This window comes from Alternaria viburni (assembly GCF_023758015.1).
Source record: "Alternaria viburni strain BMP 2772 chromosome Unknown scaffold_9, whole genome shotgun sequence".
Classification (NCBI taxonomy): domain Eukaryota; kingdom Fungi; phylum Ascomycota; class Dothideomycetes; order Pleosporales; family Pleosporaceae; genus Alternaria; species Alternaria viburni.
Genome location: NW_026055778.1, coordinates 385,062 through 408,834, shown reverse-complemented (window position 1 = coordinate 408,834; position 23,773 = coordinate 385,062). Strand labels below are relative to the sequence as shown.

Below are 23,773 nucleotides of genomic sequence, written 5' to 3'. Positions count from 1 at the left end.
CAGCTGCAAGGTCCGCGACGCGTCGTGGCTACATGATCAGCACTATGTCAGCACAACCGAGACTTCTCCTGCACATCTCTTTCATTCCACAGTGCCTTCTGTCTGCTTCCGCCACCGGTTAATTAATACTTGCACCGCATTTTCACAATCTAGCATAGCCCTTACACAATCGTGCGGAAATCTAGATCGGCTCCAGATCGATATATCCGAATTACGACCGCTGAACGACATCAGGAAACATGTTCAGTTCTCTAGGGACAAAGATAGCCCTCCGAAAAGCCGGACTGGGCGGTGTATCGCTACCAAAAACCGACGGCTTGTTTGGGAATGGCAACACGAAGAAGGGGAACACAAATGGCGCCGATGGAGGAGACACAGGTTTCGCCAACCCATTCGCAAACGTACAATGGGGTGTACCAAAAGCCCTACAATCTTGGACGACACCTCCACCACCGCAGAACCCGGTGCGCAAGCCACCAAACATAGGAGACCGCGCACAAAGCCATCCTAAGTTACAATTTCCTACAGCCGATGGGCGGCCGACTATACTGCTGTTCCTGAGGTTCTGCGGATGCCCTTGTGAGTAGTCATCATTCCAGAGGCTGTATTCGGATGCAACAGTGGAAATTAGACATTTACTAATAGCTCCAACAGTCTCAGAGAAACTCTTCCTCACGCTCCGAACCCTTGCGAACAAGCACACTTCCATCCACTTCGTCGCAATATCGCACTGCACACCTGCTGCAACCACAGAATGGGTCAAGAAACTCGGTGGGGCCTGGAATGTAGACGTAGTTGTAGACCAAGACCGGGAACTATACGCGCTATGGGGTCTGGGCATAGCTACTTGGGGTCATGTTCTGCATCCCAGGAATGGCTACAATCAAGTCATGCTCAGGAAGAATGAGGGGGTCTGGGGCCAACTGGTTGGAGAAGGCGCATGCAGATGGCAGGTTGGAGGCTCATATTCGGTGGACGGGAGGGGTGTGGTGACATGGGGTGGACCGATGCAATCAGCAGACGAGGCGATACCATTCGAACACGGCGTGATGTCTCTTGGATATGGAGAGACGAGGATATAATGCCAAGGCACATATCAGAATTGGGGACCTTTTAGATGGGTACCCAGGCTGTCTGGGTTCTACATGAGGGCATGATCGATGCACATGAACGCTCATCCAGATGGGAATGGTCTACATCTTTCTTGTACAGTACTTGCCGGCTTCGACTTGGCTCTTCCAGAAGAAAAGCGTACAATCAACAATCGAAATGTGACATACTTGGGCAAACATCTTAGGGTTTACACGACTACAAAATCAGCTTCGGCTTGTTGGACAAAATTTATTATCGGACTCTACTGAAGGCCATGACTGCTGCGCCTGAAGAAAGCGTCTCGGAACAGCTTCAGAATTGCCAACTCATCGCCGCATTGCGAGCTGAAGCGATTCGTGAGTAATGAATGGCCTATTATGCGAAGTAAACATAAACGGAACAGGACAGTTGACGTCTACACAGGACACATTACTGCCATATTCAGCCACGACTATCCCAATTACCACCATTTCGAAGTCCTGACTGGTGCAAAGACCGTTGTCGACGATCAGGGCGAAATACGGGCTATTTATTGTACAAGAGCGCTAGTGTACCTAGATTCTGGTTGCAGCAAATGGCATTTGGTTGCTGAAGGTGAAAAGAGTTGTTACACACCTCTGAAGGCGATGGAGAACTTTCTCGGTGGGGCCATGGTCAGATTTGAGGAGGTGATAGGTAAGTTGTTGCCATACGTCCAAACAATTGCGATACCTAATGGAGCGGACTAACTTTAACGTAGCTGAGCGAGAGGGAGGTACCATTCGGGAGTATACTGAAAGGGAGTATAGTCCAGACTCGGATGAATATTATGATCAAGCAAACGATGATTGGTAGAGACGAGGACATAAATCGTAGTAACGTTCTCGTTGTTATTTGCTGCGGATGTATCTTCAGTCGTGATAACTAGCACTATTCGCTGCATATGAGAGCTTATGATAATCATATTCCTCATGCGTGATCCCCAGGTGTTAGATGTATTGGATCTGGCGTAGTTATCCTGCCAATGTGGGTTTCATACTAGCGTGGTGCAGCAACGGCGCCTTCGGAGCAGTCGCGTCCTCATCTTTCATAACCACACCACAACATCGTACAGTCTGACTGCATCAGCTCATCAAACATGAGATATGGGTACTCGATTTTGAAAAACGGCGCTGCAGAAGGGCACGATACGCTACACCGGGGAGACTTGACGACATGTGGGTTCCCTGGACATTTCCTCCCCACCACAGGCGCTATCCACGGGTTATCGTAACCACGGCGTTCTCATACAGACTATACAGTGAAGCAATGACATGATAATAAGTAGGGTATGGAATTTCGGAGAGGTGAGCTTGCTGGATTCAATCCGGAAACTTTCTCGGAGACATTCCGTCACTACCCTTCTAGTATTGATCGGGGACTTTACCTGAGATACTATGCGCCACACAGTCCCTTCTTTGCATAGTTCCGAACAATCTGTACCTTGATGGTGAGCATGTTGGACAACGAAATTGTATCGGAGCGTTATGCATCGGAGCTTTATGCCGTAGAGCTGGTGCTCATGGTGTATAAAGCTGGCAAGTTCGACTGACCTCAAACACACAACACCCGCCGCAAGCTCACATCGTCTTTCACAGTCACACCCAGATACTCAGAATACATCTTCTCCCTACACATTCATCTCCACAGCCACATATTGAAGCCTCATCAAGATGGCGCTCCGATCTCGACCCCAGATATTCGACATACTCATCATCGGCTCGGGTCCCGCAGGACTTAATGCCGCGCTCACTTGCGCAAGAACACGCACCAAAGCCATCGTATTCGACAACCAACAGTACCGCAACGAAGGTGTCACGCACATGCATACTGTAGCGTCCCGCGATCACTTCAACCCCAGAGAGTTCGGCCGCATAGCCCGTGAACAGATCGAATCCCGATACGATAGCGTATGGTTTCAATCCGCTACAATCACCCATGCATCGAAGAAACAACTGTCCTTGCCAGATGAGAAGGACTTGTACGATGGCTTCGAAGTCAAGGACAGTGAAGGCCACTCGTACGAGGGCAAGAAGATCATCCTGGCCACTGGTTCGAAGGATATCCTTCCCGACGTTCAAGGTTACAAGGAGAACTGGCCAGACCACATATACCAATGTCTAGCTTGCGATGGCTACGAGCAAAGAGGGAGTGCAGTCGGCATACTGGATTTCGATAATCCCGGATACGCACATATGGTCCAAATGGCAGTCCCTCTCGAACCTGTCTCAATTACCTTGTTTACCAACGGACCCATCAAGAAGGAAGCGCCAATGCAAGACGCTTTGAAGCTCGCAAAGGCTTTCGGTGCAACGCTCGACGAGCGGAAGATCGTTCGCATGGTGAACAACGGCCCAAGTCACATAGATGGCGTCACAATCCATTTTGAGACTGGAGAACCAGTCACTCTCGGTTTCCTCGTTCACAGACCTATTACGGTCAATCGCGCGCAACATCTCATCGAGCAGCTTGGCGTCGAGACAGTGGATCCAGCGATGGGCGGACACATCAAGATCGCAAACGCAATGTTCAACGAGACGAGTGTCAGAGGTGTGTTTGCAGGCGGTGATACTATGGTCATGATGAAGCAGGTTGCGATTTCCATGGCGGATGGACTCAAAGCTGCCGCAGGTGCAGGAATGCAGATTGCACAGGAGAAGGCTAAGGGTTTAGCCAAGGCTTTTGAAGAGAGGGAGGGTACGATCGAGGGAGAGAAAGATAAGGCGGAGGTGGCTTCGTACTAGAAGCGAGGGCTAAACAATAACCACAAGTTGAAGAGGGCCCGATCTTGTAGTCTTGGAAATCAGCGAGTGGCAGGTAGAATGGTCAAGGTGTAATCAAGTCGCTTCTCCGAAGGTGTAGAATATAGTTTCCCCTTGTGAATTCATAATGCATCAACCTAATGTCCAGATCTTGATCCAGTGGCTGGTCCGCACCCTGTACCTTCCATCGTATTGAGAGCAAGAGCAAGAGCATCCAGCGCACCATTCCTCACATGCCCTCGCTACCCATGACACTTGCCACGTTTCCCACGTTCGCCATGTTATTACTCTCAGATACCCACATGTTTCCTCTCAGCCTTCTTCCACGTTAAATCTCGTACCGGAACCTTCCAACTCACCACAGAACCACTCTAATCATTCCAATCATGTTTATCCCGCAAATCGCCGACCTAAAAGCCCGCATCAATGACCTAATTATCAAAAGCACATCCATACCTTCCTCCTCTTCCGAAACTTCTACCTCCGCAAGCAACAATGCCTGCAAAGAACCGGCGCCCCCGCCAAAATACGCCATCAAGAAGCCGTCGATACGCCTCTTTCCCGAGACACAAGCGCCGTTGCCGACGATCAATATCGTGACAAAGCACAGTCACGCGTTCAATAGCTCTAAAGCAGCAGGATTAGACAAACTGGAGCAACTTCAATTCGCTGAAGAAGTCAAGGGATGGATTGTCGGTACGTACACCGGGAGTATCATCTACACATTCCTTAGGTCTGTCCCAAATGTGAAAAAAGAAGGAAGGATGAGGCATGTTGAGAACCATGAACCGACCAGCTAACAAATTATCGATAACTAGAAACTGCGCCTCTTCTCGTTACAGAAAGCTCCAACAACACTACTTGCTACAAGGTCATCTTCACCGCAAGGAAAGCACGTACTGAGATACACACAGCCCTTCGGTCAATAACATCTACTACTTTATACACCGCGAAACTGTTCGCCGTCACACCAACTACATCCGGGAATAGCTGGAGGCTTGTTGAGCAAAGTACCGAGACGGATTCCCTGGTCGATGCGATAGACCACCTATGGGACAAAGCTATGCATAGGGTGGGCCGTTCGACTGGTAAGTCTCTCATATTTGTCTTTGTAGGGAGTGTGGGACGTCGAGTGCTGATACCTGGGCAATTGGTAGGTGTGATGGAAATTGGCGCGGTGGTGAAGGATGGTAAGTTGATAAAGGGAGGGGCGGAGAAGATTGAGAGGAAGAGTGTGGGGTGGTAAACCAAGCTAAGCTTTGGCGGGTATGAAATTGTTGGTTCGAGGATGGCCGAAATTATCCATTTCGCAAAGCGTGTCAGTAGCTTCCTTGCATATCCCAATTCCGTCACACAGCAAACAAATCTAGAGCCTACAATCTTCCCAACACCCTCAAATATCTCACTCCTCCTTCTTATGTATCCTCGGTAGACCCAACCAAAGCAGTAGAATCACGCCCAACAGCGCCAGAATAATCGGCTGTAGTACCTGTACACCCTTGGCTTGTGCGATAGCTCCAACCGCAAAAGGGAAGATGGCAGCGCCACTTCCGCCGAAAGCCGCCGCGAAGCCAATAGCACCGACGTGCAAGTGGCGCGGTAGTAGCTTCGTAGCTGCGACGACTACAGCCGGGAACAAGGGACCGAGGAAGAAGCCCTGGAGGGCTACGGCGACGGCCGAGACATAGAATTGGGGTACGAGCCAGAAGATGAGTTCGAGGGCCATTGTGAGGGGGAGGTAGATCTGATGTATCCGAATTAATGCATGTCAGACAAGAAAGAAGGGAGGAAGGAATGAAGAAACCAGAAACAAACTCACAGTAATAGCCAACTTCTCCCCCAACCTCGGCGTAACAAACCCCAGCACAATCCTCCCCACCGTAATCCCCATCCAAAACCCCGTCGCCACCATGCCACTCGCAAACTCCTCTCCATCCCTCACTTCAAGCATGAACTTGACAATCCAGCCACCTAGCGCAACTTCAATACCCACGTATCCGAGTAGAAAGAGTGCGCAGAGCCACGTGACGCGTGCGTGGGGCAGACGGATAAGCGCTTCTTTCATGCGGTTGTCTTTCGTGCCGCTGGTGCGCGGGTTGGCTGCGCGGAATGCGGCGCCGGTTTCGCGCCAGAAGGCGGTTGTTGAGGTTGCGAGTTCAATGGTTGCCATTGCGATCTAAAGGTATTAGAGATGGGGGAATGAGGAGGGATGAGGGAGGGGACAGTACCATGACGTAGTAGAAGGTGTACCAGGGTAGTCTGCTTCCTTTTGTGATCATAGTCGTTGCTATCAAGGGGGATAGAACGGCACCTACGCCGTAGAAGGCGTGGAGGAAACCGAGAACTTCGTTTGGGTTCGCCATGTTGCCGATCCATGCATCTGTTGGTTGTGTTGTCAGTCAGAATGTTCTGTCTTTCTGTTCTTCACCTTCTCTTTTATCGGAACAGAGAAGAAGAGATTAGAATACTCACTCCACGCCGCATCAGCAAGTCCATTCCCGAACCCAGCCAACATGAAAATAATGACGAGGACCGGATACGGAGGGTGCACCGCAATAACGATGTACGCGATGAGATGGCACGTCGGCGCTATAACCGCAACGCCTCTCTGGCCGAACTTGAGATGGATGCTGTTGTTCAATAACGCGGAAGCTGTGTAGCCGACTAGTGGAGACAAGAATACTAGCGAAATGACGACGAAAGTCAGACCGTAGTATTCTTGCAACTAAAATCGTTTGTTAGCACGCGCTTCTTTCCCCCTTCTCAAGAGTCGCGACTTCTACACTCAGAAGAACGACGTTGACTTACATAAGGAATCAAAGCACCATACGCCGCATCATTACTCCCCATAACGACGAAACTCCAAAACGCCGCCATAGTCTTGAACAAATTCGACCGTGGATGGTTCCATCGTTCCAATTTGGCTGGCGCTTGTGTCGTTGGCGACGGCAGATTCTCTATCGGATCGCTTTCCCGAGCACCTTTCGTATCCGAGAGTCGCAGGCCGCCTGTACTGCTCGAACTAGCGATCTGTGCATCTTGAGGTTTGGAGATATAGCTCGATACGTCTTGGAGTTCGATGGGCTGCTCAAGGCAGGTTGACGAGGTGCCGTTTTGGTGGTGCAGCGCCATTGTTGGGTTGTTGAGATGGCGACAGGTTGACAAACTAGTTGCGACCTACTGTCATTCCAAGGGACCGGTGTGGATGAAGAGGAAAGTTCGATGTCGAAGCTTTGGAGTCAGAGGGATATAAAAGCCAAGAGCAGCGGTAAAAGTAAAAAAGGGCTGACGAGATACGCGCAGCGCAGATACGAGCTTAACCCAACTCCTCCAAAGGCAGGTATGACGTTTTTCCACCCTCAAGCTCAACAACCTCAATACCAAGAAGGGCGCACGACAAGACAACCACCACTCGACGAGGCCTTTATATCACTAATCTCAACTTCAGGCCCATAACCTCGCAGTCTCGCAACTATTACTCAAAGCAGCCGAAAACTGCGAGCAACCATTTCATCTAGACGATATCTTTTTAGCCACCGCCGACGTTCTATAGCACACGCGCACAAGGCGGGGAATAGGTGGGATCCCCACACTTTGCAGCCGGTCCGACATACAGCTAATCAGCAGCGAGGTGGCTGGTGGATCGAACTGCCCGGGTGGCTAAAAAGGGAAGGGGACGGTTGATCTTCGGAAGGTGCGAACTTTCCGTGAGTAAACCGCCGCTAGCTATCTTGAAATTACTACAGTACAACTACGGCCATAACTAAAGCCTAGAGATCTGGTAGAGAGATGAAGTATGACACCGCAACTTCGAAAACATACACATGCGTTTGAATGTCACGGCGTGTTATTAATCACATTGTTACGGACCAACTCAAACCCGAATAAGACATCGCACCAAACCCAAAGCGTCGACAAAATGCGAGGACGCTGAAACCAACACAGTCACAGTCGCAAGACAACTTAGTCGCGTCACTCTACGTCGCAATCCACGTCGCAAAAAAACTGTGACATGTCACTTGTATCAACCGCAGTTCCAGATGTGAAAATCGTTAATCGTTCTCATTTCATGCTATACCTGCTATTATTACCTCCATTTCTGAGCTGATTCGCGGAATCGACGCTCACCCGTTACCATGCCATCCTCCATGCTGGGGGTATCCTGTTGTCTCTTCTCTCGTGCTCTCTGTCTCTCTCTACAACTGCCCACCACTGGCCACATGCTGAAAAGGAAAGAAAATGAAAAGGAAAAAAACCGTTCTTGAGATCAACGCTTGTATTTCAACGACTGTGAGGAAAGGTAAATCGTCCATATACACATACTCGCTTTCGACAGTCGCGCCCTTCGCTCCTGTAATGCTTCTGCTCGCCCAATGGCCCCTTGGTCGTTCAGCCCCTGTCTTTTCTCTTTTTGGAAATGATGATAATGAAATGGGAAAGACAATGCGTTCTGAAAGTTCGTCTCGTCATGTGGGTGAAGACGTCTATGAGGGCTGGATGACGGAGGGACCGGCAAGGACCTCGGCATCGGCAACGGACTCGCTCTTGGTGATCATCATGTAGACTTCTCCCTGGAGGCCCTGGGGAACCATGCAGTTGCCATCGGCGATCTTGGTGAACTGATTGCCGCCACTGTGAGATGTTAGATTGCGGTTCATTGTAAAGGAGTGTGTGGAGTGACTTACGGTCCGACGAAAGCGCAGAAAGAGGCACCGGCAGGCTGAGCGGGGTCGGCAAGCTTCAAGTTCTGGCCAACGGTAGCCTTCTCGGGGTTCTGGAGAGCGATGGCAGGGAAGGCCTGGATGTTGAGGTTGGAGCCTTCTGGGCAGGACTTGATGAACTGGGCGGCGAGGGTGAAGACGGCGCGGGGCTGGAGAGCAGTATCGAAAGCGGCGGGGACGGGCTCGGCGCCGGATGCGATGCGGATGAAAGCCTGGTGGCGGGCCTCGACAGTGACGATGGAACCAGCGGCGGAGAGGATGTCGGACGAGTTGACGAGAGGAGCGGCACCGAGGTAGGCGGAGACACCGACGGCCTCAAGGACACGGGCGGTCTTGACCATGGAGTCGGCGCTGGTAAGGGCGGCGTCGAAGTTGTATTGGCATGGCTCGACGGGCTTTGCGCCGGCTCCTGCGATGGCGGACTGGAGAGTAGTGACGTGGGTGGCCTCAGTCTGGCCAACACCCATGAGGGACTTGACTTGACCTTCACTCAGACCAAGAGCCATGAAGTCGGACATGGAGAACTTGGCGAAACCCTGCTTGTAGTATTCCGATTCGAGATGCTCGGCGGTCAGAGCGCTGTGGTGATGGTTAGATCCAGCTCATTGTGATCGTTGATTCAAAGCTACTTACAAGTTGAGGATGTCGACATCGCTCAACATTCCTGCTGCGGCCGGTGCAGCTGCAGCCGGTGATGCGGCGGCAGCCTCGCTACCTCCAGCGGTCTCAGTGATGGCAGCCGGCGCAGAGGAGGTGGCAGAGGCAGCAGCACTCGACATGGAAGCCATCTCTTGACGGGCGTAGTTTGCAGGGGCGGCAGCCACGAGAGGCGCCAGGGCAACGAGGCCCTTGAGGATGGTTGATACGCTAGGCATATTGGTTGAATTAGGTTTGTTGGATTGTTTTCGAGTAGACAAGTTCGTAAAGAGAGACCGCCAGCAAAGACTTGCTTTGAATTCGATTATTAAAAATTGTCTAAAGTCCAACCAGGGACTGAAAGAAGGTAAACCGTAAGGAATGTGGTTGATTATTAGGTAGGAAGGTAGAAGAAGCTCGTTGATGATCCAACTGAAAACGAGTATGGAAACAAGGTGGGCGGCCAATGGACCTTATACAAGCAGCTGCAACTCCTGGGCACCATCTGAGACGCCATCTTAAAATTCGGAGTACGGATGTTGACCATGTGGCGGACGACTGCCTCCCGCTGGCGCACTGGCCTCCATACTGGATCCGTGACCCTACAAGCTTCAAAGCTTGGCAAATCGACCCATTGATCGTCCAGGAACTGCTCGCTAGCAGTGTAGCAACCGCTGAGGAAGCCCGGCTTGTGGCGATGGGGCTCGTGGTGCCGGCATGTGATGTAGCAGGTCCGGGGCCCTGCGACGCGAAACGGCTATCATGAAACCCTACAAGTGCCAACGCGTGCGCGGAGGCAGTAGAGCCGCCCTCGAGAAAACCTGGGTACCGTAATAGTGCATGGCGATTAATGGCGGTATTCTGACTTTCCGACCGGATCCGTGAGGTGGCTCACCATCTGAGGCTTGAAGCAGTCGGGCTCCTCATCTGTCATGACGCTGGTGGGGTGTGTTTCCAGCAGCGAAGAGCTAGCGAAACGTTTCAACATCAAGCTACTGGCCGTATTTCATAGCGCAGTCATGATTGTAAATACTTCTATAAGGGTATCGTGGTGTCGTGAGCGCTTGCGTGTTGCGCCGAGAGAACCCCAGATGGGTTGAGAGGTTAAGAGGGATGAATTATCGGGTGGCTGATGCACCCAAAACGTCTTCACGTTGCCAAGCCTCATGGAGAACCACTGCTATTTCGGCTGCGGTTCAGGCCGTCAGGCTCTCGTTCGCTACAGCAAACACATGCAGGTACACAGACCGCCTCTGACAGGGGATGGGAAGTCGCAGATCCGCTGGTCAAGATTCGGATTGCACGGCATCGACCTGATGCCGTATAGCGCGGCTTGTCACATTCGATCATGCCGAGGAGAGGTCACGATTCGGTATGTTTCCACCTCAAACCAACCAATCTTTGTCTGAGGCCGCGTTTCCAATGTAGTAATCAGGATGTCAATGAGGGGGCACACTGTTGCTCACTTCGTTGCCTTGTCGCCTTGTACGGCTCTTGAGCAGCCTTATCCAGGCCTGAACGAGATGTGGGGAGTGGGTGTCAATGCAGGCGGGTACCAAAAGAAACCAAAGTGAACTATGCATGGCCATAGGCGCTCTCGCAGGGATAAACACATTACTGTACTACGGAAAATTACTGTGTATAAGAGCTGCAACGATATATCGCGACTGCCGATATCGTCGTCGCATACAAATAAACAATACACAGATCACCGTTCATCTCTTCCTGCACAACCTAGTATGTATCCTCCATTCAATTTTCTATACCAAGTCGACATAAGCTACCGAAAAGGCCGGATACCAGGTCGGACTGAGCGAGACGTCTCGTCTACAAAGCGTAGGGGTTGAGAGATCGGATGGTCAAGCAACTGAAAGATAGGTTAGTGACATTCAGAACGTAGTGATGGGCATTACTTACGGAGGGCTCTTCGTCAGATCCGTCTTAAGGATGACTGGGACGCGTGTCATCTCCCGCACATCCTGGATGTAGTCGCCGTTCTGCTCGCGCAGAGTGAACCAGCTGAGGTACTTCTCCTTGTTGGTCAACTTGGATTCTGCAGCATCACCAGCGCTTTGGGCGATCTTCGAGTCGGAGTTGACACGGTGAGGAGCACCAGCAAGATCGCGGCGGGTAGGCGATGGAGGCATGCTCTGAGTCGGGCGGTCAGGGTTGAGAGAAACACCGGCCATGTTCGAGTTGAGGTCGTTGGAGTCGTCGTCATCGTCGTCATCATCAAACAACGCAGCCTCCTCGTTGGTCGACATGGTTCCAGTGTCCATCTGCCTGCGCTGGGCCTCTTCCTGCTCCCTCGCACGTTGCTTAGCCGCCTCAGCATCACGCGCCGCAGCCGCAGCGTTGGCGGATCTGAGTGAGCCATGCTTCGGCCTCTCGTCCTCGGGAATGTAGTTGGACGATGGAACGCCCTTCTCCCAGTAGAGCTCAAGGAGACGCTTGTTCTTGTCGAACTCGGCTTTCTTAAGAGGAAGCTGGTCACAGTGGACGCGCTTCTCAAAGCCCCATTCGGGAATAAGGACATCGAAAGCGGACTCGTACACGCAAAGGACGATACCTTCGGCGATGAGATCACCGCCCCTCTCCTGCCTGACCTTGTCCATCTTGCGGCAAGCCTCGATGTGAACGCTCTGCTCCTGAGCAGCATGGGCGGAGTCCTTCTTGGTGTTGCACATCTCGGCAGTCTTGGCCAAAGCCTCGATGTCTTCAGTGAACTCAATGGCACCGTTGGAGAGGACAGCCTCCAGCTGGCGGTGGACAATGATGTCGGCGTAGCGGCGGGATGGGTTGGTGAAGTGGGTGTAGAGGGGAAGGTTCAGGGCGTAGTGAGGGTACTGATCCTGAGGCAGCCTGCCAGCAACAAAGTACTTGGCACGAGGCATCGACTTGATGACGAGGGTCTCCATACCCTTCCTGATGTCATCGTCTTCAACCTCAAACAAGCTGTTCTGGAGAGTGCCACTGCTCTCGGTGTTGATGTCGTAGCCAATGGCACCCATACGCTCTGCGATGGTCGTCAAGCGGCGGGGGTTAGGCGGAGGCTGACGGCGCAGGAGAGCCTTCTCTGGCAAGCCAGTGGCGAGCTTCTTCGCAACAAAGGTGTTGGCGAGGTGGCTGAGCTCCTCAATGCACTCGTGGGCAGGGGAAGAATCAAAGATGTTCTGTTCGACGGGAACATTCTCGTCGTCCAGCTGGTACATGAGGCGCAGAGCCTTGACATCGCTGGAGCGGTCGCCGAAGCGAGCCTGGCGGAACTTCTGGGAGATGTGATGCAGCATCTTGATGTCCTTAGCACGGGCTGCCGAGACTGGACCGTCGTTACCGTTGATAACGGTGTCGACCTCGTCGTAGGACAGCTTTCCAGAGCTCTTGATCACAGCCTTGCCGACCCAGGTCTCATCATCTGAGATTTTACCAGAGGTAGGATCGACCTTGAAGACGACACTGACTGTGTAGCGCTCCTCGCCAGGGTTGAGGCAGCAGATGTCGTTCGACAGACGCGGCGGAAGCATGTTCACGGTGCGGTTCATAAGGTAGACCGCAGTTCCACGCTTCTTGGCCTCACGGTCAACAAGCGAGTTGGCCTTGATGAAGTGGGCAACATCAGCAACGTGGATACCAATCTCGACACGGCCGTCATCAAGGTATTTGAAGTGAATGGCATCATCAAGCTCCTTGCTGCCGTTGGGATCGATGGTGAAGGTCTCCTCGCTGCGGAAGTCGCGGCGGCTCTCGAGCGCCTCCTCGCCGTCGTTGGTGACGGACCAGTCTTCAAAGCCGACGTTCTTGATGACAGCGTCGGAGAAGTCATCTGGACCAAAGTTGTTGTCGCGCAGTAGTGCGTCGGTTTCCACCTTAAGGTCACCCATGACACCGAGCTGCTCGACAAGAGTACCGAAAGGATGCAGAGAGGTGATGGGCCATCGCTTAATGCATGCGACAAAGATGCGGTCGGCGTAGTCTTGGTGCTTCTCGACGAAGTCACGTGGGGCTTGCTCGGTGGGAATGGCGATCAAAGGCACACGCTTGTCTGTTGGCTTGAACCAGACAATCTTAGGCTTGTTCTGGGTCTCTGGCTGGGAGCGACCGGAGTTGCCCTCGCGAGCCTGTCGCTCAGCTTCCTGCTTCTCCTTGGTGGCTTGGCTGCTGGGACGCAGGAGTCCAAGGGATCTGTTGCTGTGATTAGTGATGTACTTGAATGAAGATGATGTGTTTGCTTACCCTGAGAACATCTGTCCAGCAACACGCTCGATAACAGCAACAATGTGACCTGCGTACAAAGGCTTGAGCTCATCGTTGATCTCCTCCTCCTCCATGAGGAGCAAGCTCTGGCCTTCGACTTCAACATCGTCGTTCTTCTTCTGTGTGGGTCGCTGGCGGAGACTGCCACGTCGGCGGATGCCACCCTCAGAGCCAGTCTCAGGTTGGGTAGTGGCATCGTTGACGGCGATACTACCGCCGCGAGGGTCTGCGTTGTCCTTGCGCTTCTTCTTCTCTTCCTTTTCGCGCTTCTGACCCCAGACCTCGTCGACGTCAAGAAGTTCGACAGCGACCAGATCTCCTTCGAGAGCTCGGTTCCTGTCTTTGCTACCGCAGATGAAGATGTCAGCATCCAGATCAGTAGTTGTGACATAAGCATCGCTGCGGTTCTTCTTGTTGACGCGGAGGATTCCGGCAACGAGTTGGCCGTCGCCGAGGAGAGCGGGCAAGGTGGCCTGCGGGAGGTAAGGAGTGAATAGCGTCTTGCGCTGCTGCTGCTGATTTTGCTGCATGCCCATCTGCGGTGCATGCTGGCTGCCTCCGAGACCGCCGCCCTGCATCTGGGCGGCCTGGAGAGCCTGTAAATGAGCGATCTGCATGGGGTTTAGCGGCTGGCCGAACATCTGCTGTTGCAGGAGAAGCTGGGCCTGGTTGCCCATTTGCATCTGAGGCTGGCCGCCGTACTGGAAGTTGCCAAGAGAGCCAACGGACTGGTTGACCGATCCACGAGTGCGGTGACCAGGCTGGAAAGGAGCGGCATTGGCGGTCTGGTTCATGTTGAAGTTGCCCATGTTCTGGGACTGGTTGTCTTGCGTAGGCTGTTGCTGGGTGTTGTTCTGGGGCTGTCTCCAGTTGCCCTCGAAGTTGCGAGACTGGCTCCTGCCATGGCCTTGGCTGCCACGGCGCTGGAAGTCAGACTGCTGTCCGTTGTTCTGGTTGGTAGGGTTCTCGCTGGTAGCGGGGAAGGAGAAGGAAGGACCGCCACGGCCAGCACTTCCACCGCCGCGTCCGACAGCCATGCTCTGGCTGCGGCCGTGGCCACCTCGTCCACCACGGGCGGAAGTGTCGTTGGAAGCGCTGTTTCCACTAGGGCTGGCATCACGGTTGGAGCTGCCCTCGGTCGAGCCGGGGATAGGGAACTGGAAGCCCGAAGTCTTTCTCTTCGATTCGGCCTGTTCGGCAGCCTTCTTCGCGTCGGCGAGAGCTAGCGAGTGACGGCGGGTGTGTCCGGAGCCGCCAGCACTGCCACCGCCTCGGCCACGAGGGTTGACGTTTTCCCTACCCTGGCCACCCTGTTGTGCACCGAATTCGCCGAAGCCAGACGAACCGGAGGAAGGAGCGGGGGGTGGGCCGCCCATGCCGACTTGGGGCAGGGCGGACTGGTTGCGGCGGTGGGCGCCAGGCTGGGCTGGTGCGCCCATGGGGACAGCGAGGTGTTGCTGCTGCTGCATTTGCTGCATCTGCTGGGGGAACTGGTAGTTGTTGACTTGGGGCGAGACATTGGGCATCTGGCCCTGCATCTGGAAGTTGCCGAGCTGCTGCTGCGGCTGGATCATGCCCATGTTAACATATTGCTGGTGCGTGGCGGCAATCTGCTGCTGCTGTTGCTGGAGGACCTCGATCTGCTGTGCGATGGCGAGCTGTTCCACTGTGCAGCTGTCAGCAATGGCCCAAGGTGGCTATCGGATAGCTTCACGTACTCATCAACGGTGTCAGCTCTGACGGACTGCGGCGATGCGCAATGTGCAGACGACGACCGGCGGGACCCATGGGGCCCTGCTGGCCTTGTTGCTGATCCATAGTGGATAATGTAGTGTGGATGATTCAATGCCCGCTTGCAGTGTATGCTGTTGGAGAAGAGACGGTCGGACACGAATTGGTCAAAAGTGTGATGGATTTATCTGCGGGCAATCAGCATGGTCGGTTGGATGAGGGCTGCAGCGAGCGAGCGAGTGAAGGGATGCAGGTGGTGAGAGCGTAGGGAGGCAGATGGGGGACAGATGCAGGGTCGGCAGCGGCATGCTTCAGCGAGCGAGCTAGCGGGGGACAACTCACGTTGGGGTAAGCGTGCTGGTTGGGCGGTGCTCGGAGCGAAGAGGATACTCTCGTAGACGATGATTACTCGGGGTGGTGCTCTGCAAGTCAGAAGCGGGTGGTGTCGTGTTCAGACAGATGTGTCGTTGGTCTAGGAGGGTTGATAAGGAGGGTCGACCAGATCAAAGAGCGCGGTTTCCCTGGGGCGGGCTGTTGGTGGCAGTACAACCAAAATGCGGGCGGAGAGAGTGCTTCGAAGGAGGGAGCGATCGGGGCGGGCGGGCAGGAGGGATGCAGGAAGAGAGGGCAGAGGGCAGGCAAGAGGGCCGTCAGCGTGCTCGAGGTGGTGATGGCTATGGCGGGACTTGGCCAGCAGCACGGTTTGGGCAAAGATCGCCTGTTCTTCCGCAAACGAGCGAGCCTGGGAGAGGTCTAAGCGGCGTACGTCACTTGCGAAGCCAGATATGCAGCTTCCCGCGCCGAACTGAAGGAGTGAGAAATTAACGTAGATACAAGCAAGCGCCGGGCCGTGGGGGCTGAGGCGCTGCCGGCTCAGAGCTGGTATATATACCGCCAGCAGCAGTCGGCATGCGTCTCAGCGCGCCCCAGGTGAAGCATCACGTTTGGGTCTGTACGTTTCAAGGCAGGCTTAGCCGGCGCGCGTTTCTAGACACGAACAACAGTCCGCTGCAGCGTCGCGGGAGGGCGGCGCAAGGGTCGAGGTTATATTGATGGATCCACTGCGCTGGGGTTGCGAGCTTGTCATGTCCGGCATTCGATAGTCCAACAATCTGACAGATATGCTGGCTTCGCGCGCCACGCCTCGCTGAAACTCGAGGACAGGAGTCACATCGTTCCCCAGCTTGTCACATTCTGTCAGTGAAACGGCCCTCTCCAGGGCCTGCGCGTGCCCTCACAGCGTCGCAGCTTGGCGGGTGCAGTCCCACCAGCTTGGGCACAGACGCATCCTGTGAACTTTATGAAAGGCGCAACATGGCGTGTTTGCCCAAGGCGCGACTCAGCGTCCTTGATCCATCTCATCTTAATCAATCGACGGCCCAGGTGGAGCTGTGGATGAAGCTACGTCAGACTTCGAGCGAGTGCTTCGACTTCGAAAGAGCGCGATTGATCCGTTGATGTTCACAGGTACGCTAGCCAGCACTACAATGGAGCTGCGTAGCGCGGTGAAAGCTGCTGCAGGGATGAGCGATGTCACGTGAGTCGGAGCTGGTCGCTGCTAGCTTCCGACTAGACTTCTTTGACCGTCGCGCTCTCACCAACCACCTTTTCAACAACTGCACCCTGACCCCAACTAACGTCACGGCGCCAGAATGCCCGCCAGATCGGGCACCTCGTCGTCGAGCATGCATACCGCCACCTCCTTCAGCTCCAGCTTCATGGACGCCTCGCCCACACGCCAATCGCCGAATCGCCGCAGCAGTCACCGCCAAAAGCGCGAATCCCTCATCCGCGACCCCTATGAGAGCCCGGCCAAGCAATTAGCCCTCGAGTTCAACCTCCGCCTCAGCATATCCGACCGCGAGTTCAACGAGAAGCTAGACCAAGCTGCGAACGAGCGCGCGAAACAACATGCCCAACAACTCGCCTACGCTGCCGAGGAACACGAGCGCGTCTTCAGGAGCGCGAAGCTTGAGATCGAACGCATTGCCCTAGAAGAAGAGCAGGCGCGCCTTCGCCATGAAGAGGCCCAACGGCAGGAGATTGAGCGCCTGAAGCAGGAGAAGGCCCGCGAGCAAGCCGAGGCTCAGCGAAGGGCTCTGGAAGCAAGACAGCGCGAGGAAGAAGCCGCCCGTCAAGCCGCAGAGCACAAGCTCAAACTTCAACAGGCCGATGCCCGCATCAAAGCCCAGCAAGAGCAGCAGGCGGCCGCTGAGAAGCAGAAGAAGGAAAAGGACGAAGCTGATCGGAAGGCTGCCGAGGCTGCGGCCGCTGCAGAGAAGGCTCGACAGCAAGCACCACCACAGCAGCCAGCCGCTCAGCCTACCCCCGCGCCAGTCCCTACACAAGCAGCTGCACCACCTAAGCCATCCACCGCCGCACCGGCAACTAGCACCAGCGCCGATCAGATTCACGCCAAATACCTCGAACTACACCAGCGCATGAAGGCCTTCCGCAAAGCTTTCTGGGAGGAACACAAGAAGCCAACCTCTCCCCTCAAGGGTCCCGTTGGTGATGCCCGACGCGCCATTCGCACTCGACTTGGCCAGATCACCGTGGAGCGCAAGGACAGTGTCGCCGCCATCAAGCGCCTCCGAACCGAATGCTTCGACATCGCCCTCACAACACCCGGACCCATGGTCGACATCCGACAATACATTGTCTCCCACCAAATTCCCCAGCTGGCCAACGAGAACGAAGCCGCATACCCGGCGTTCCTGCTCTACGTCTGGATCTGCTTCGAGAAGTTCCTTGTAAAGCAGTTCGAGAAGGAGGCTGCCAACACCGACGGACGCATCATCCAGGAGATCGGTTTGATAGCAGCCAGCTTATTCGGCGACCAGAAGTACATGTGGAACGGCCTTCCTCTCATCGACATTGCGCTGGCCAAGCTACACAAGGCCTGCCCCCCTCTGTTTGGCATCCGCGGTACTATGAACACCAAGGAAGGTCGGTTGCGCCTAGGCTGGCAAGAGGACTCAACCCCAGAGACATACTCGCAGCGCATGCGCGGTATCGGAGCTGGCTACGCCTCCATGTCCCTCCGCTCATTCGCCGCCAAGGCGCCTGCCATCGCCATGTCAGAGTACTGGCGTGCCATCTCTTCGATATGCAACACACCCTCCGAGCAACTCTGGCCTGGACACTTCGCCGTTCTCAGCGGCCTGATCCGCGACTACCACAAGAAGTTCATCCAATTCTACGGCGTACCTGCGCGTGGCGTCCTGCGTCGCGCTGTCGTCGACCTACCCGTCCGTGCACCAGAGCGCTGCAAAGACGCCGCGAGTACCATTGCCGTGTACCGCGAGACTTGGAAGAGGGAGAAGTTTTCGTTGGATTAGAAGAGGAAGAAAGGCGTGTTGACGCAGACGGAATAGCATTGGGGGCTCTCTCTCGGAAATCGGCAATTTTTTTCATTGTCAACGATCTTTTGTCAATCTTGCATGGGACGGCGCATATCATCAGCAGTATGACCTATGGTCGTGGGTTGCATCTTTTCCTTTTCTGGTAGTTTCTCTTTGTCTCAAAGGATAAGGAAGTCCACAAAGTACATGCGTAGAACAACGTCGTTTGCGACAACGAAATAGTCTCGCTCATTATCTTACCTACAGCGAGCATGAAATGATCAATATCGCCCTATCTTCCGTCTCTAACCTTAGTGATACCACACAATTGAGCCTTTACGTTGCAAGAGTACCTACATGACTCCAGCTGTAAGAGCCATAGTTATGGAAGGTGACAATACTTCCGAGTAAGCAGTGTGTTAGTTCGTACGGTACTTTTCCCCTCCCCTACAAGAAGGACAAAATCATCACTTCGCCATTCCAGTCAAAAACATTCCAACACCACTACTGTCATCAAAATGGGTACTCTTGTAGGTATGCCCGTAACTACTCAAAAAGGTCTTCGCTGGAAGAAGGACCGGTCTTCAGGAGTGATGCCCGAGTGGACAACCGAGCCTACTATCGAGGACATCACAACCCTCGTGCGACGAGAGCTGAAGATCCCGACTCCAGACCCATGCGTAGTTCAATTTTCCTAACCCAGAACAACTTCGACAAGGATTACACCGTTACATGTGGTAGCGGCCAAGAATACATCCTGCGTCTAACTGTCCCTGTCGACGCACGATCAAAGACTATGAGCGAGGTGGCTACTATCGAGTATCTCCGTCACCACACTGAGGTTCCAGTACCACAGGTCTTCTGCTACCAGGCTAATACCGACAACGAACTTGGACTTGAGTGGATACTCAGGGCGCGTATGCCCGGTCGCAAACTGGGTGATGAATGGGAGGGTATGGAATATCTCAAGAAAGAGCAGTTAGTGCTTAAGATGGTCTCCGTCCACGCACAGCTCTTCCAACAGCGATTCAACGAACTGGGAAACCTGTACCCTGCGAATGAACTCCCCCATTTACGTACGCCAGGCCTAGACGATATCGCCTTACTTACACTAGAAGCCTCAATCCTCTCTCAGCATGTCGGCCTAGGCAAGATCGTCTCCGCGCCCTTCTTCTGGGGCGCACACATCGACCACAACATCCCGCGCGGTCCTTACAAGCGTAGTCAAGACTGGCTTACCGCACAACTGCAGCTCAGCCTCTTTGATCTTGACGACGAGTCCAAGCTTGAAACGTCGGACGAAATCAAGCGCTCGATTTATCAAAACATCATCAATTCCTATCCCGGCGAGCCCGACGAAGCGGCCACCACTATATGGAAGAAACAAATCGATAGAATAAATACAGATCCGCACCTTAAGTATGCCCGTGGAAAGGTCGAAGAAGCTAAACAGCGAGCCCAACGCCTGCTTGATCTCATGCCAAAGATTTTCCCCGAGGAGGAAAATCAAGAAGAAGTGTTCGTGCTCCACCACCGGGACCTCCACTCCGCCAACATCCTCGTCGACTCCAACGGCGCCTTAACCGGTATCTTCGACTAGAAATGCGCGCACACCGCCCCCCTATGGCTCGCATGCCAATTACCCTCATTCCTAGACTTGACCGACTCCACCGCAGCAGTGTTCGCCTACCTCGACATCTCATATGACAACGAGGCATACAAAACGCAAGTCAAGCTCAGACAGTTTTTCCTGGAAGAGATGCAACAGATCTGTCCGGAATGGGTCGAGGTGCACAAGGCTGGTCAGCTGAAAGTAGGGTTTGCACAGTGTGTGCAGCATTTTGGTAAGGCGGGTGATGGGAAGTGGATTGAGAGGTGGATTGATGGGGTGGAGAATGAGGGGAGAGCGCCGATGTTGAAGGAGATTGTGAGGGCTGAGTGGGTTAGGGATTATTGTCATAATGTGTAGACTTTTGGGTCCCGGCTTTTTGAGTTGAGGGTTGTGGGATGGGGATGTATCTGATGGTTTGAACACGGTAACCTGGAAGGGTAACTCAGAACTTTAGGACATGTTTTGACTTATTGTGTTCCTCTCTTGTACAAGGTGGAAAGATGTTTGAGTAGTAGTTAGACGCTCTTTCCGAAAGAGGTAAAACGATATATATGAACTAGAACTATCACGACAATAGCATCGCCGCAAAGAATAACACTCCTTGACCTCGCTTGCTGCCTGACCCTCCGAATGAGCGTGTGGGCGAATCCTTAGCCGACTATATAGATAACGAAATAGAACGTGACAATACGGAGAGATCGGTGAAGTCCATGCGCATCGGTAGGTCCCAAGTTCCATCCTCAGTGATAACACGAGGATCCCGGCTCTCGGTCCCTCTCTGATAGTTCCTCAACATTTTTACCCAATCACTTCCTGGAAAGATATTTCTATCAACTGGCTTCAACCCCATCTCTTCCTCCAAGTATCCTGGCCAGTGCATGGCATATTGCCCAGCAATCTCCAACGATTTCTCCACCTTGAGTTGTGCCAGGCCGCGTACAAATACGACGCTTCTGCCTAGCCCAATGTGATGATCCTCTGCATCCCAGAAGACCTCCAGGTTTTGAATGTTGGTTGCCTCTCGTTGAAGTTTGTCGAAGAGCAAGCACCATCGCTGAGGACTAGGTGCGGCGTCAGTCGCGTCGACATGGACGTTAAGGTCTGAGATCAAGGAAGCGTTGTTTGTCTCGAGCCAGGTCATAAGAGCGTCAGGCTGCGACACGTTGATAGTGAGGGATGGAAGGAGATCATCAGGTGCATCGTTGAGGGTAGAAAGCCGTTGTAAAGCAGGGTTAGTACCCTCTTTCCAGAAGTAGCCTTTCGGACGATGGAACAACATGTATGGAGGGGAATACATCATGAATTACGATGATGCTACCTTTTTTTGGAGATAGAAAGGGAGGAAGAGACGTTAAATGTGGGTTGATGTAGAAAGAGGGGAAGTAAAGATCAACATGATTTCATCAACTCTTGCAGCTCAAGCATGCCATGCGGCAAACCCTAATTGGTCGTGTGAGGTCTCACAACCACAGACGGCTGTTGAGTGAATCCCTATGAACAGCGAATGTTGCCTTGACCTCTTGCTCGCAGCTGTACAGTAAGCACCAAAAAGAACATCTTGATACCAGACTGTATCTACGCTTTCACAGTTATCGGTGTAGAGCAAGAAAGCTAGCGAGATTTGACCGTAAAGGCGTGACATGATCCAGGAATAGCACCGCACTTTAGCGAGAACGCTAGTTGGGTCAGCCAACATCGCCCATCGTCCCGCTGTTGTTAGGCCAGCCGTCGTCAACACCACACCCGTTGGCCAGCAAGCTCCCACTCACCAGCCAGCGCACGCATGAGATGAGGGTCTGACACCACCGTGCCGCATAGTCGCCGCAGACACGCCGCAAATACTCTGCTTGTGGCGTCCAGTAGCCACCAACTCTCCTCCCACGATCTCTACAATGACGCGCCGCAGCGGGAGCTTGACAACTCGCATCATGGCTTTCCTTTACCGTAACAAGTTCGCCTATTCTCACCCCACAATTTGCCCACGTCGCCGTCCAATCCTCCTTGGGCTTGGCTCAGGCAGACACGCAGAGGAAGTGTAAGGCGCTCAGCCTTGTGTCGATTCATGATTGTTGCTGCTCATTTCTTTTAGCGCAGGTGGCTGTGCTTGCCTAAATTTCGAAACGTTGATCCTACAGCACATCCCTTTGGCACATCATTGTAGTTGTAGAGGCCCTCGTATTGGGCCGCCAAATCTGTGTTGATGTTGTGTGGCATGAAGCTGGAATGGGTAGTCCGTCGAAAGAGCAGCCACTCAATTTGTATGGTCCCACGAGCTGAATTGATAGCTTCAGCTGCGTAGACAGAACGAGCGAAACCGCTCGGACGTGGCTCGCACGCGGTAGAGAACCATCCCCAAGTGGATTGACAACAGATGGGGCTCCGACATGCACGCCCGTCACCGCCGTCTACGAACCCGTGCCACCACCAAACTGCCACACAGCTCCTTCTGATTCCTCGATTAGACGCGGTAGTCCAAGCTTCGACGGCCGTTCTCGACGCGCATCATTCGTTAGGCCTCTTGTTTTGCGCCAAGCTGCTCATCATACCACAGGGGCGCAGTGACTTTCCTCCGAATTCATGGGCCTACTTTCCCCACAACGTGCTGAGGCTGAGCATATCTTTCCCACTTTCGAGCCGCATACTGGACGCCTTCTCACGGATCCAGCGCCATGGGCGCAGGATCTAAGGCCGGTGCGTCAAAGGTTTCATTTTACGGACAGACTTATGTCTGCCTGGTGCCCGGTACCAGTTCATAGCAAAAGCACATAAGGGATTACTCGAGCAAGTTCGTCTCAACAGTCTCATAGCTATATATCATCATATCTTCGAGGCGTAATAGTTGTTATATCTTCATCGCACCGCCACATCGCCTCCTATCTAGCACTACAAATATACGAATAGCTTCGCCAACCATCTGAAGCCTCACCAACAGATCCAACTTGAGAACCATCGCACACACCAACACACACCACCATGTCACCTATACCAGTGGACAACAACCTTGTCGCAGACGAAGACCTAGCTTCAGTACCCTACTCAGGGTACTGGACAAAAGCCAACATCGCCCTCACCGTCGTCTTCGGCCTCATCTTCCTCGCCATCATCCTCGCCTGCCTAATCTTCTATCTCCACCGCCGAAGCGAAAAGAAGAAGCTCGACAACCGCAAGTCAGACACCGCCGGCCTCCTCGCCAACGAAGACAAGACCAGCATGTTCAGCCGCGTCCGCGCAAGCAGCGTCACATTATACGTTGACTCAGAGGCGGACGCGCGCAACAAGAGATCGAGTACGGATACCATGCATCTCGTCCCACTACAGGTCACGCCGAGTGAGGAGGCTAGTGATCCCATCGCCGATAACACGGAGAGCGCTGGTACGGGTGTTAGTGCGATGAGTCGCCAGAGCAACGGTACGCTCAGTACTATGGTACTCAGTCCCGTATCGCCGAGTGGTGACGAGGGTGACATGAGTTTACGGCCGGCACCGACAGGGCGTGCACGCAGTACGAGTACGGCGAGTCAACGGGCGCGATACTACGAGTCGACGCCTATGATTGCGATGCCACAGATTCCGAAGATCATTCATACGACGTCAGAGTAGAGA

The 23,773-nt window shown here is 53.6% G+C and overlaps 8 protein-coding genes across 8 annotated transcripts; 5 read left to right on the top strand and 3 right to left on the bottom strand.

The window, feature by feature from the left end:
• Positions 1 to 239: 239 nt before the first annotated feature.
• On the top strand, positions 240 to 1,082 carry J4E79_005034 (uncharacterized protein; the record flags this gene model as incomplete). Its single annotated transcript, XM_049353913.1, has 2 exons — positions 240 to 579; positions 655 to 1,082. The coding sequence occupies 2 exons, from the start codon at positions 240 to 242 to the stop codon at positions 1,080 to 1,082; spliced, it is 768 nt and encodes a 255-aa protein (XP_049211533.1).
• Positions 1,083 to 2,783: 1,701 nt separating this feature from the next.
• On the top strand, positions 2,784 to 3,854 carry J4E79_005033 (uncharacterized protein; the record flags this gene model as incomplete). Its single annotated transcript, XM_049353912.1, has 1 exon — positions 2,784 to 3,854. One exon carries the CDS (start codon positions 2,784 to 2,786, stop codon positions 3,852 to 3,854), a length of 1,071 nt encoding a protein of 356 aa, XP_049211532.1.
• A 1,420-nt stretch (positions 3,855 to 5,274) lies between these two features.
• On the bottom strand, positions 5,275 to 7,004 carry J4E79_005032 (uncharacterized protein; the record flags this gene model as incomplete). The annotated part of the gene is made up of 5 exons (XM_049353911.1): positions 5,275 to 5,616; positions 5,692 to 6,048; positions 6,101 to 6,252; positions 6,345 to 6,597; positions 6,681 to 7,004. The coding sequence occupies 5 exons, from the start codon at positions 7,002 to 7,004 to the stop codon at positions 5,275 to 5,277; spliced, it is 1,428 nt and encodes a 475-aa protein (XP_049211531.1).
• Positions 7,005 to 8,356: 1,352 nt separating this feature from the next.
• On the bottom strand, positions 8,357 to 9,468 carry J4E79_005031 (uncharacterized protein; the record flags this gene model as incomplete). Its single annotated transcript, XM_049353910.1, has 3 exons — positions 8,357 to 8,504; positions 8,558 to 9,172; positions 9,227 to 9,468. The coding sequence occupies 3 exons, from the start codon at positions 9,466 to 9,468 to the stop codon at positions 8,357 to 8,359; spliced, it is 1,005 nt and encodes a 334-aa protein (XP_049211530.1).
• A 1,588-nt stretch (positions 9,469 to 11,056) lies between these two features.
• Positions 11,057 to 15,301, bottom strand: J4E79_005030 (uncharacterized protein; the record flags this gene model as incomplete). The annotated part of the gene is made up of 4 exons (XM_049353909.1): positions 11,057 to 11,096; positions 11,147 to 13,411; positions 13,463 to 15,149; positions 15,202 to 15,301. 4 exons carry the CDS (start codon positions 15,299 to 15,301, stop codon positions 11,057 to 11,059), a joined length of 4,092 nt encoding a protein of 1,363 aa, XP_049211529.1.
• A 1,565-nt stretch (positions 15,302 to 16,866) lies between these two features.
• J4E79_005029 (uncharacterized protein) lies at positions 16,867 to 18,555 on the top strand (the record flags this gene model as incomplete). Its single annotated transcript, XM_049353908.1, has 1 exon — positions 16,867 to 18,555. One exon carries the CDS (start codon positions 16,867 to 16,869, stop codon positions 18,553 to 18,555), a length of 1,689 nt encoding a protein of 562 aa, XP_049211528.1.
• Positions 18,556 to 19,076: 521 nt separating this feature from the next.
• J4E79_005028 (uncharacterized protein) lies at positions 19,077 to 20,158 on the top strand (the record flags this gene model as incomplete). Its single annotated transcript, XM_049353907.1, has 2 exons — positions 19,077 to 19,238; positions 19,262 to 20,158. 2 exons carry the CDS (start codon positions 19,077 to 19,079, stop codon positions 20,156 to 20,158), a joined length of 1,059 nt encoding a protein of 352 aa, XP_049211527.1.
• A 2,985-nt stretch (positions 20,159 to 23,143) lies between these two features.
• Positions 23,144 to 23,770, top strand: J4E79_005027 (uncharacterized protein; the record flags this gene model as incomplete). Its single annotated transcript, XM_049353906.1, has 1 exon — positions 23,144 to 23,770. The coding sequence occupies one exon, from the start codon at positions 23,144 to 23,146 to the stop codon at positions 23,768 to 23,770; it is 627 nt and encodes a 208-aa protein (XP_049211526.1).
• Between the last annotated feature and the right edge of the window lie 3 nt (positions 23,771 to 23,773).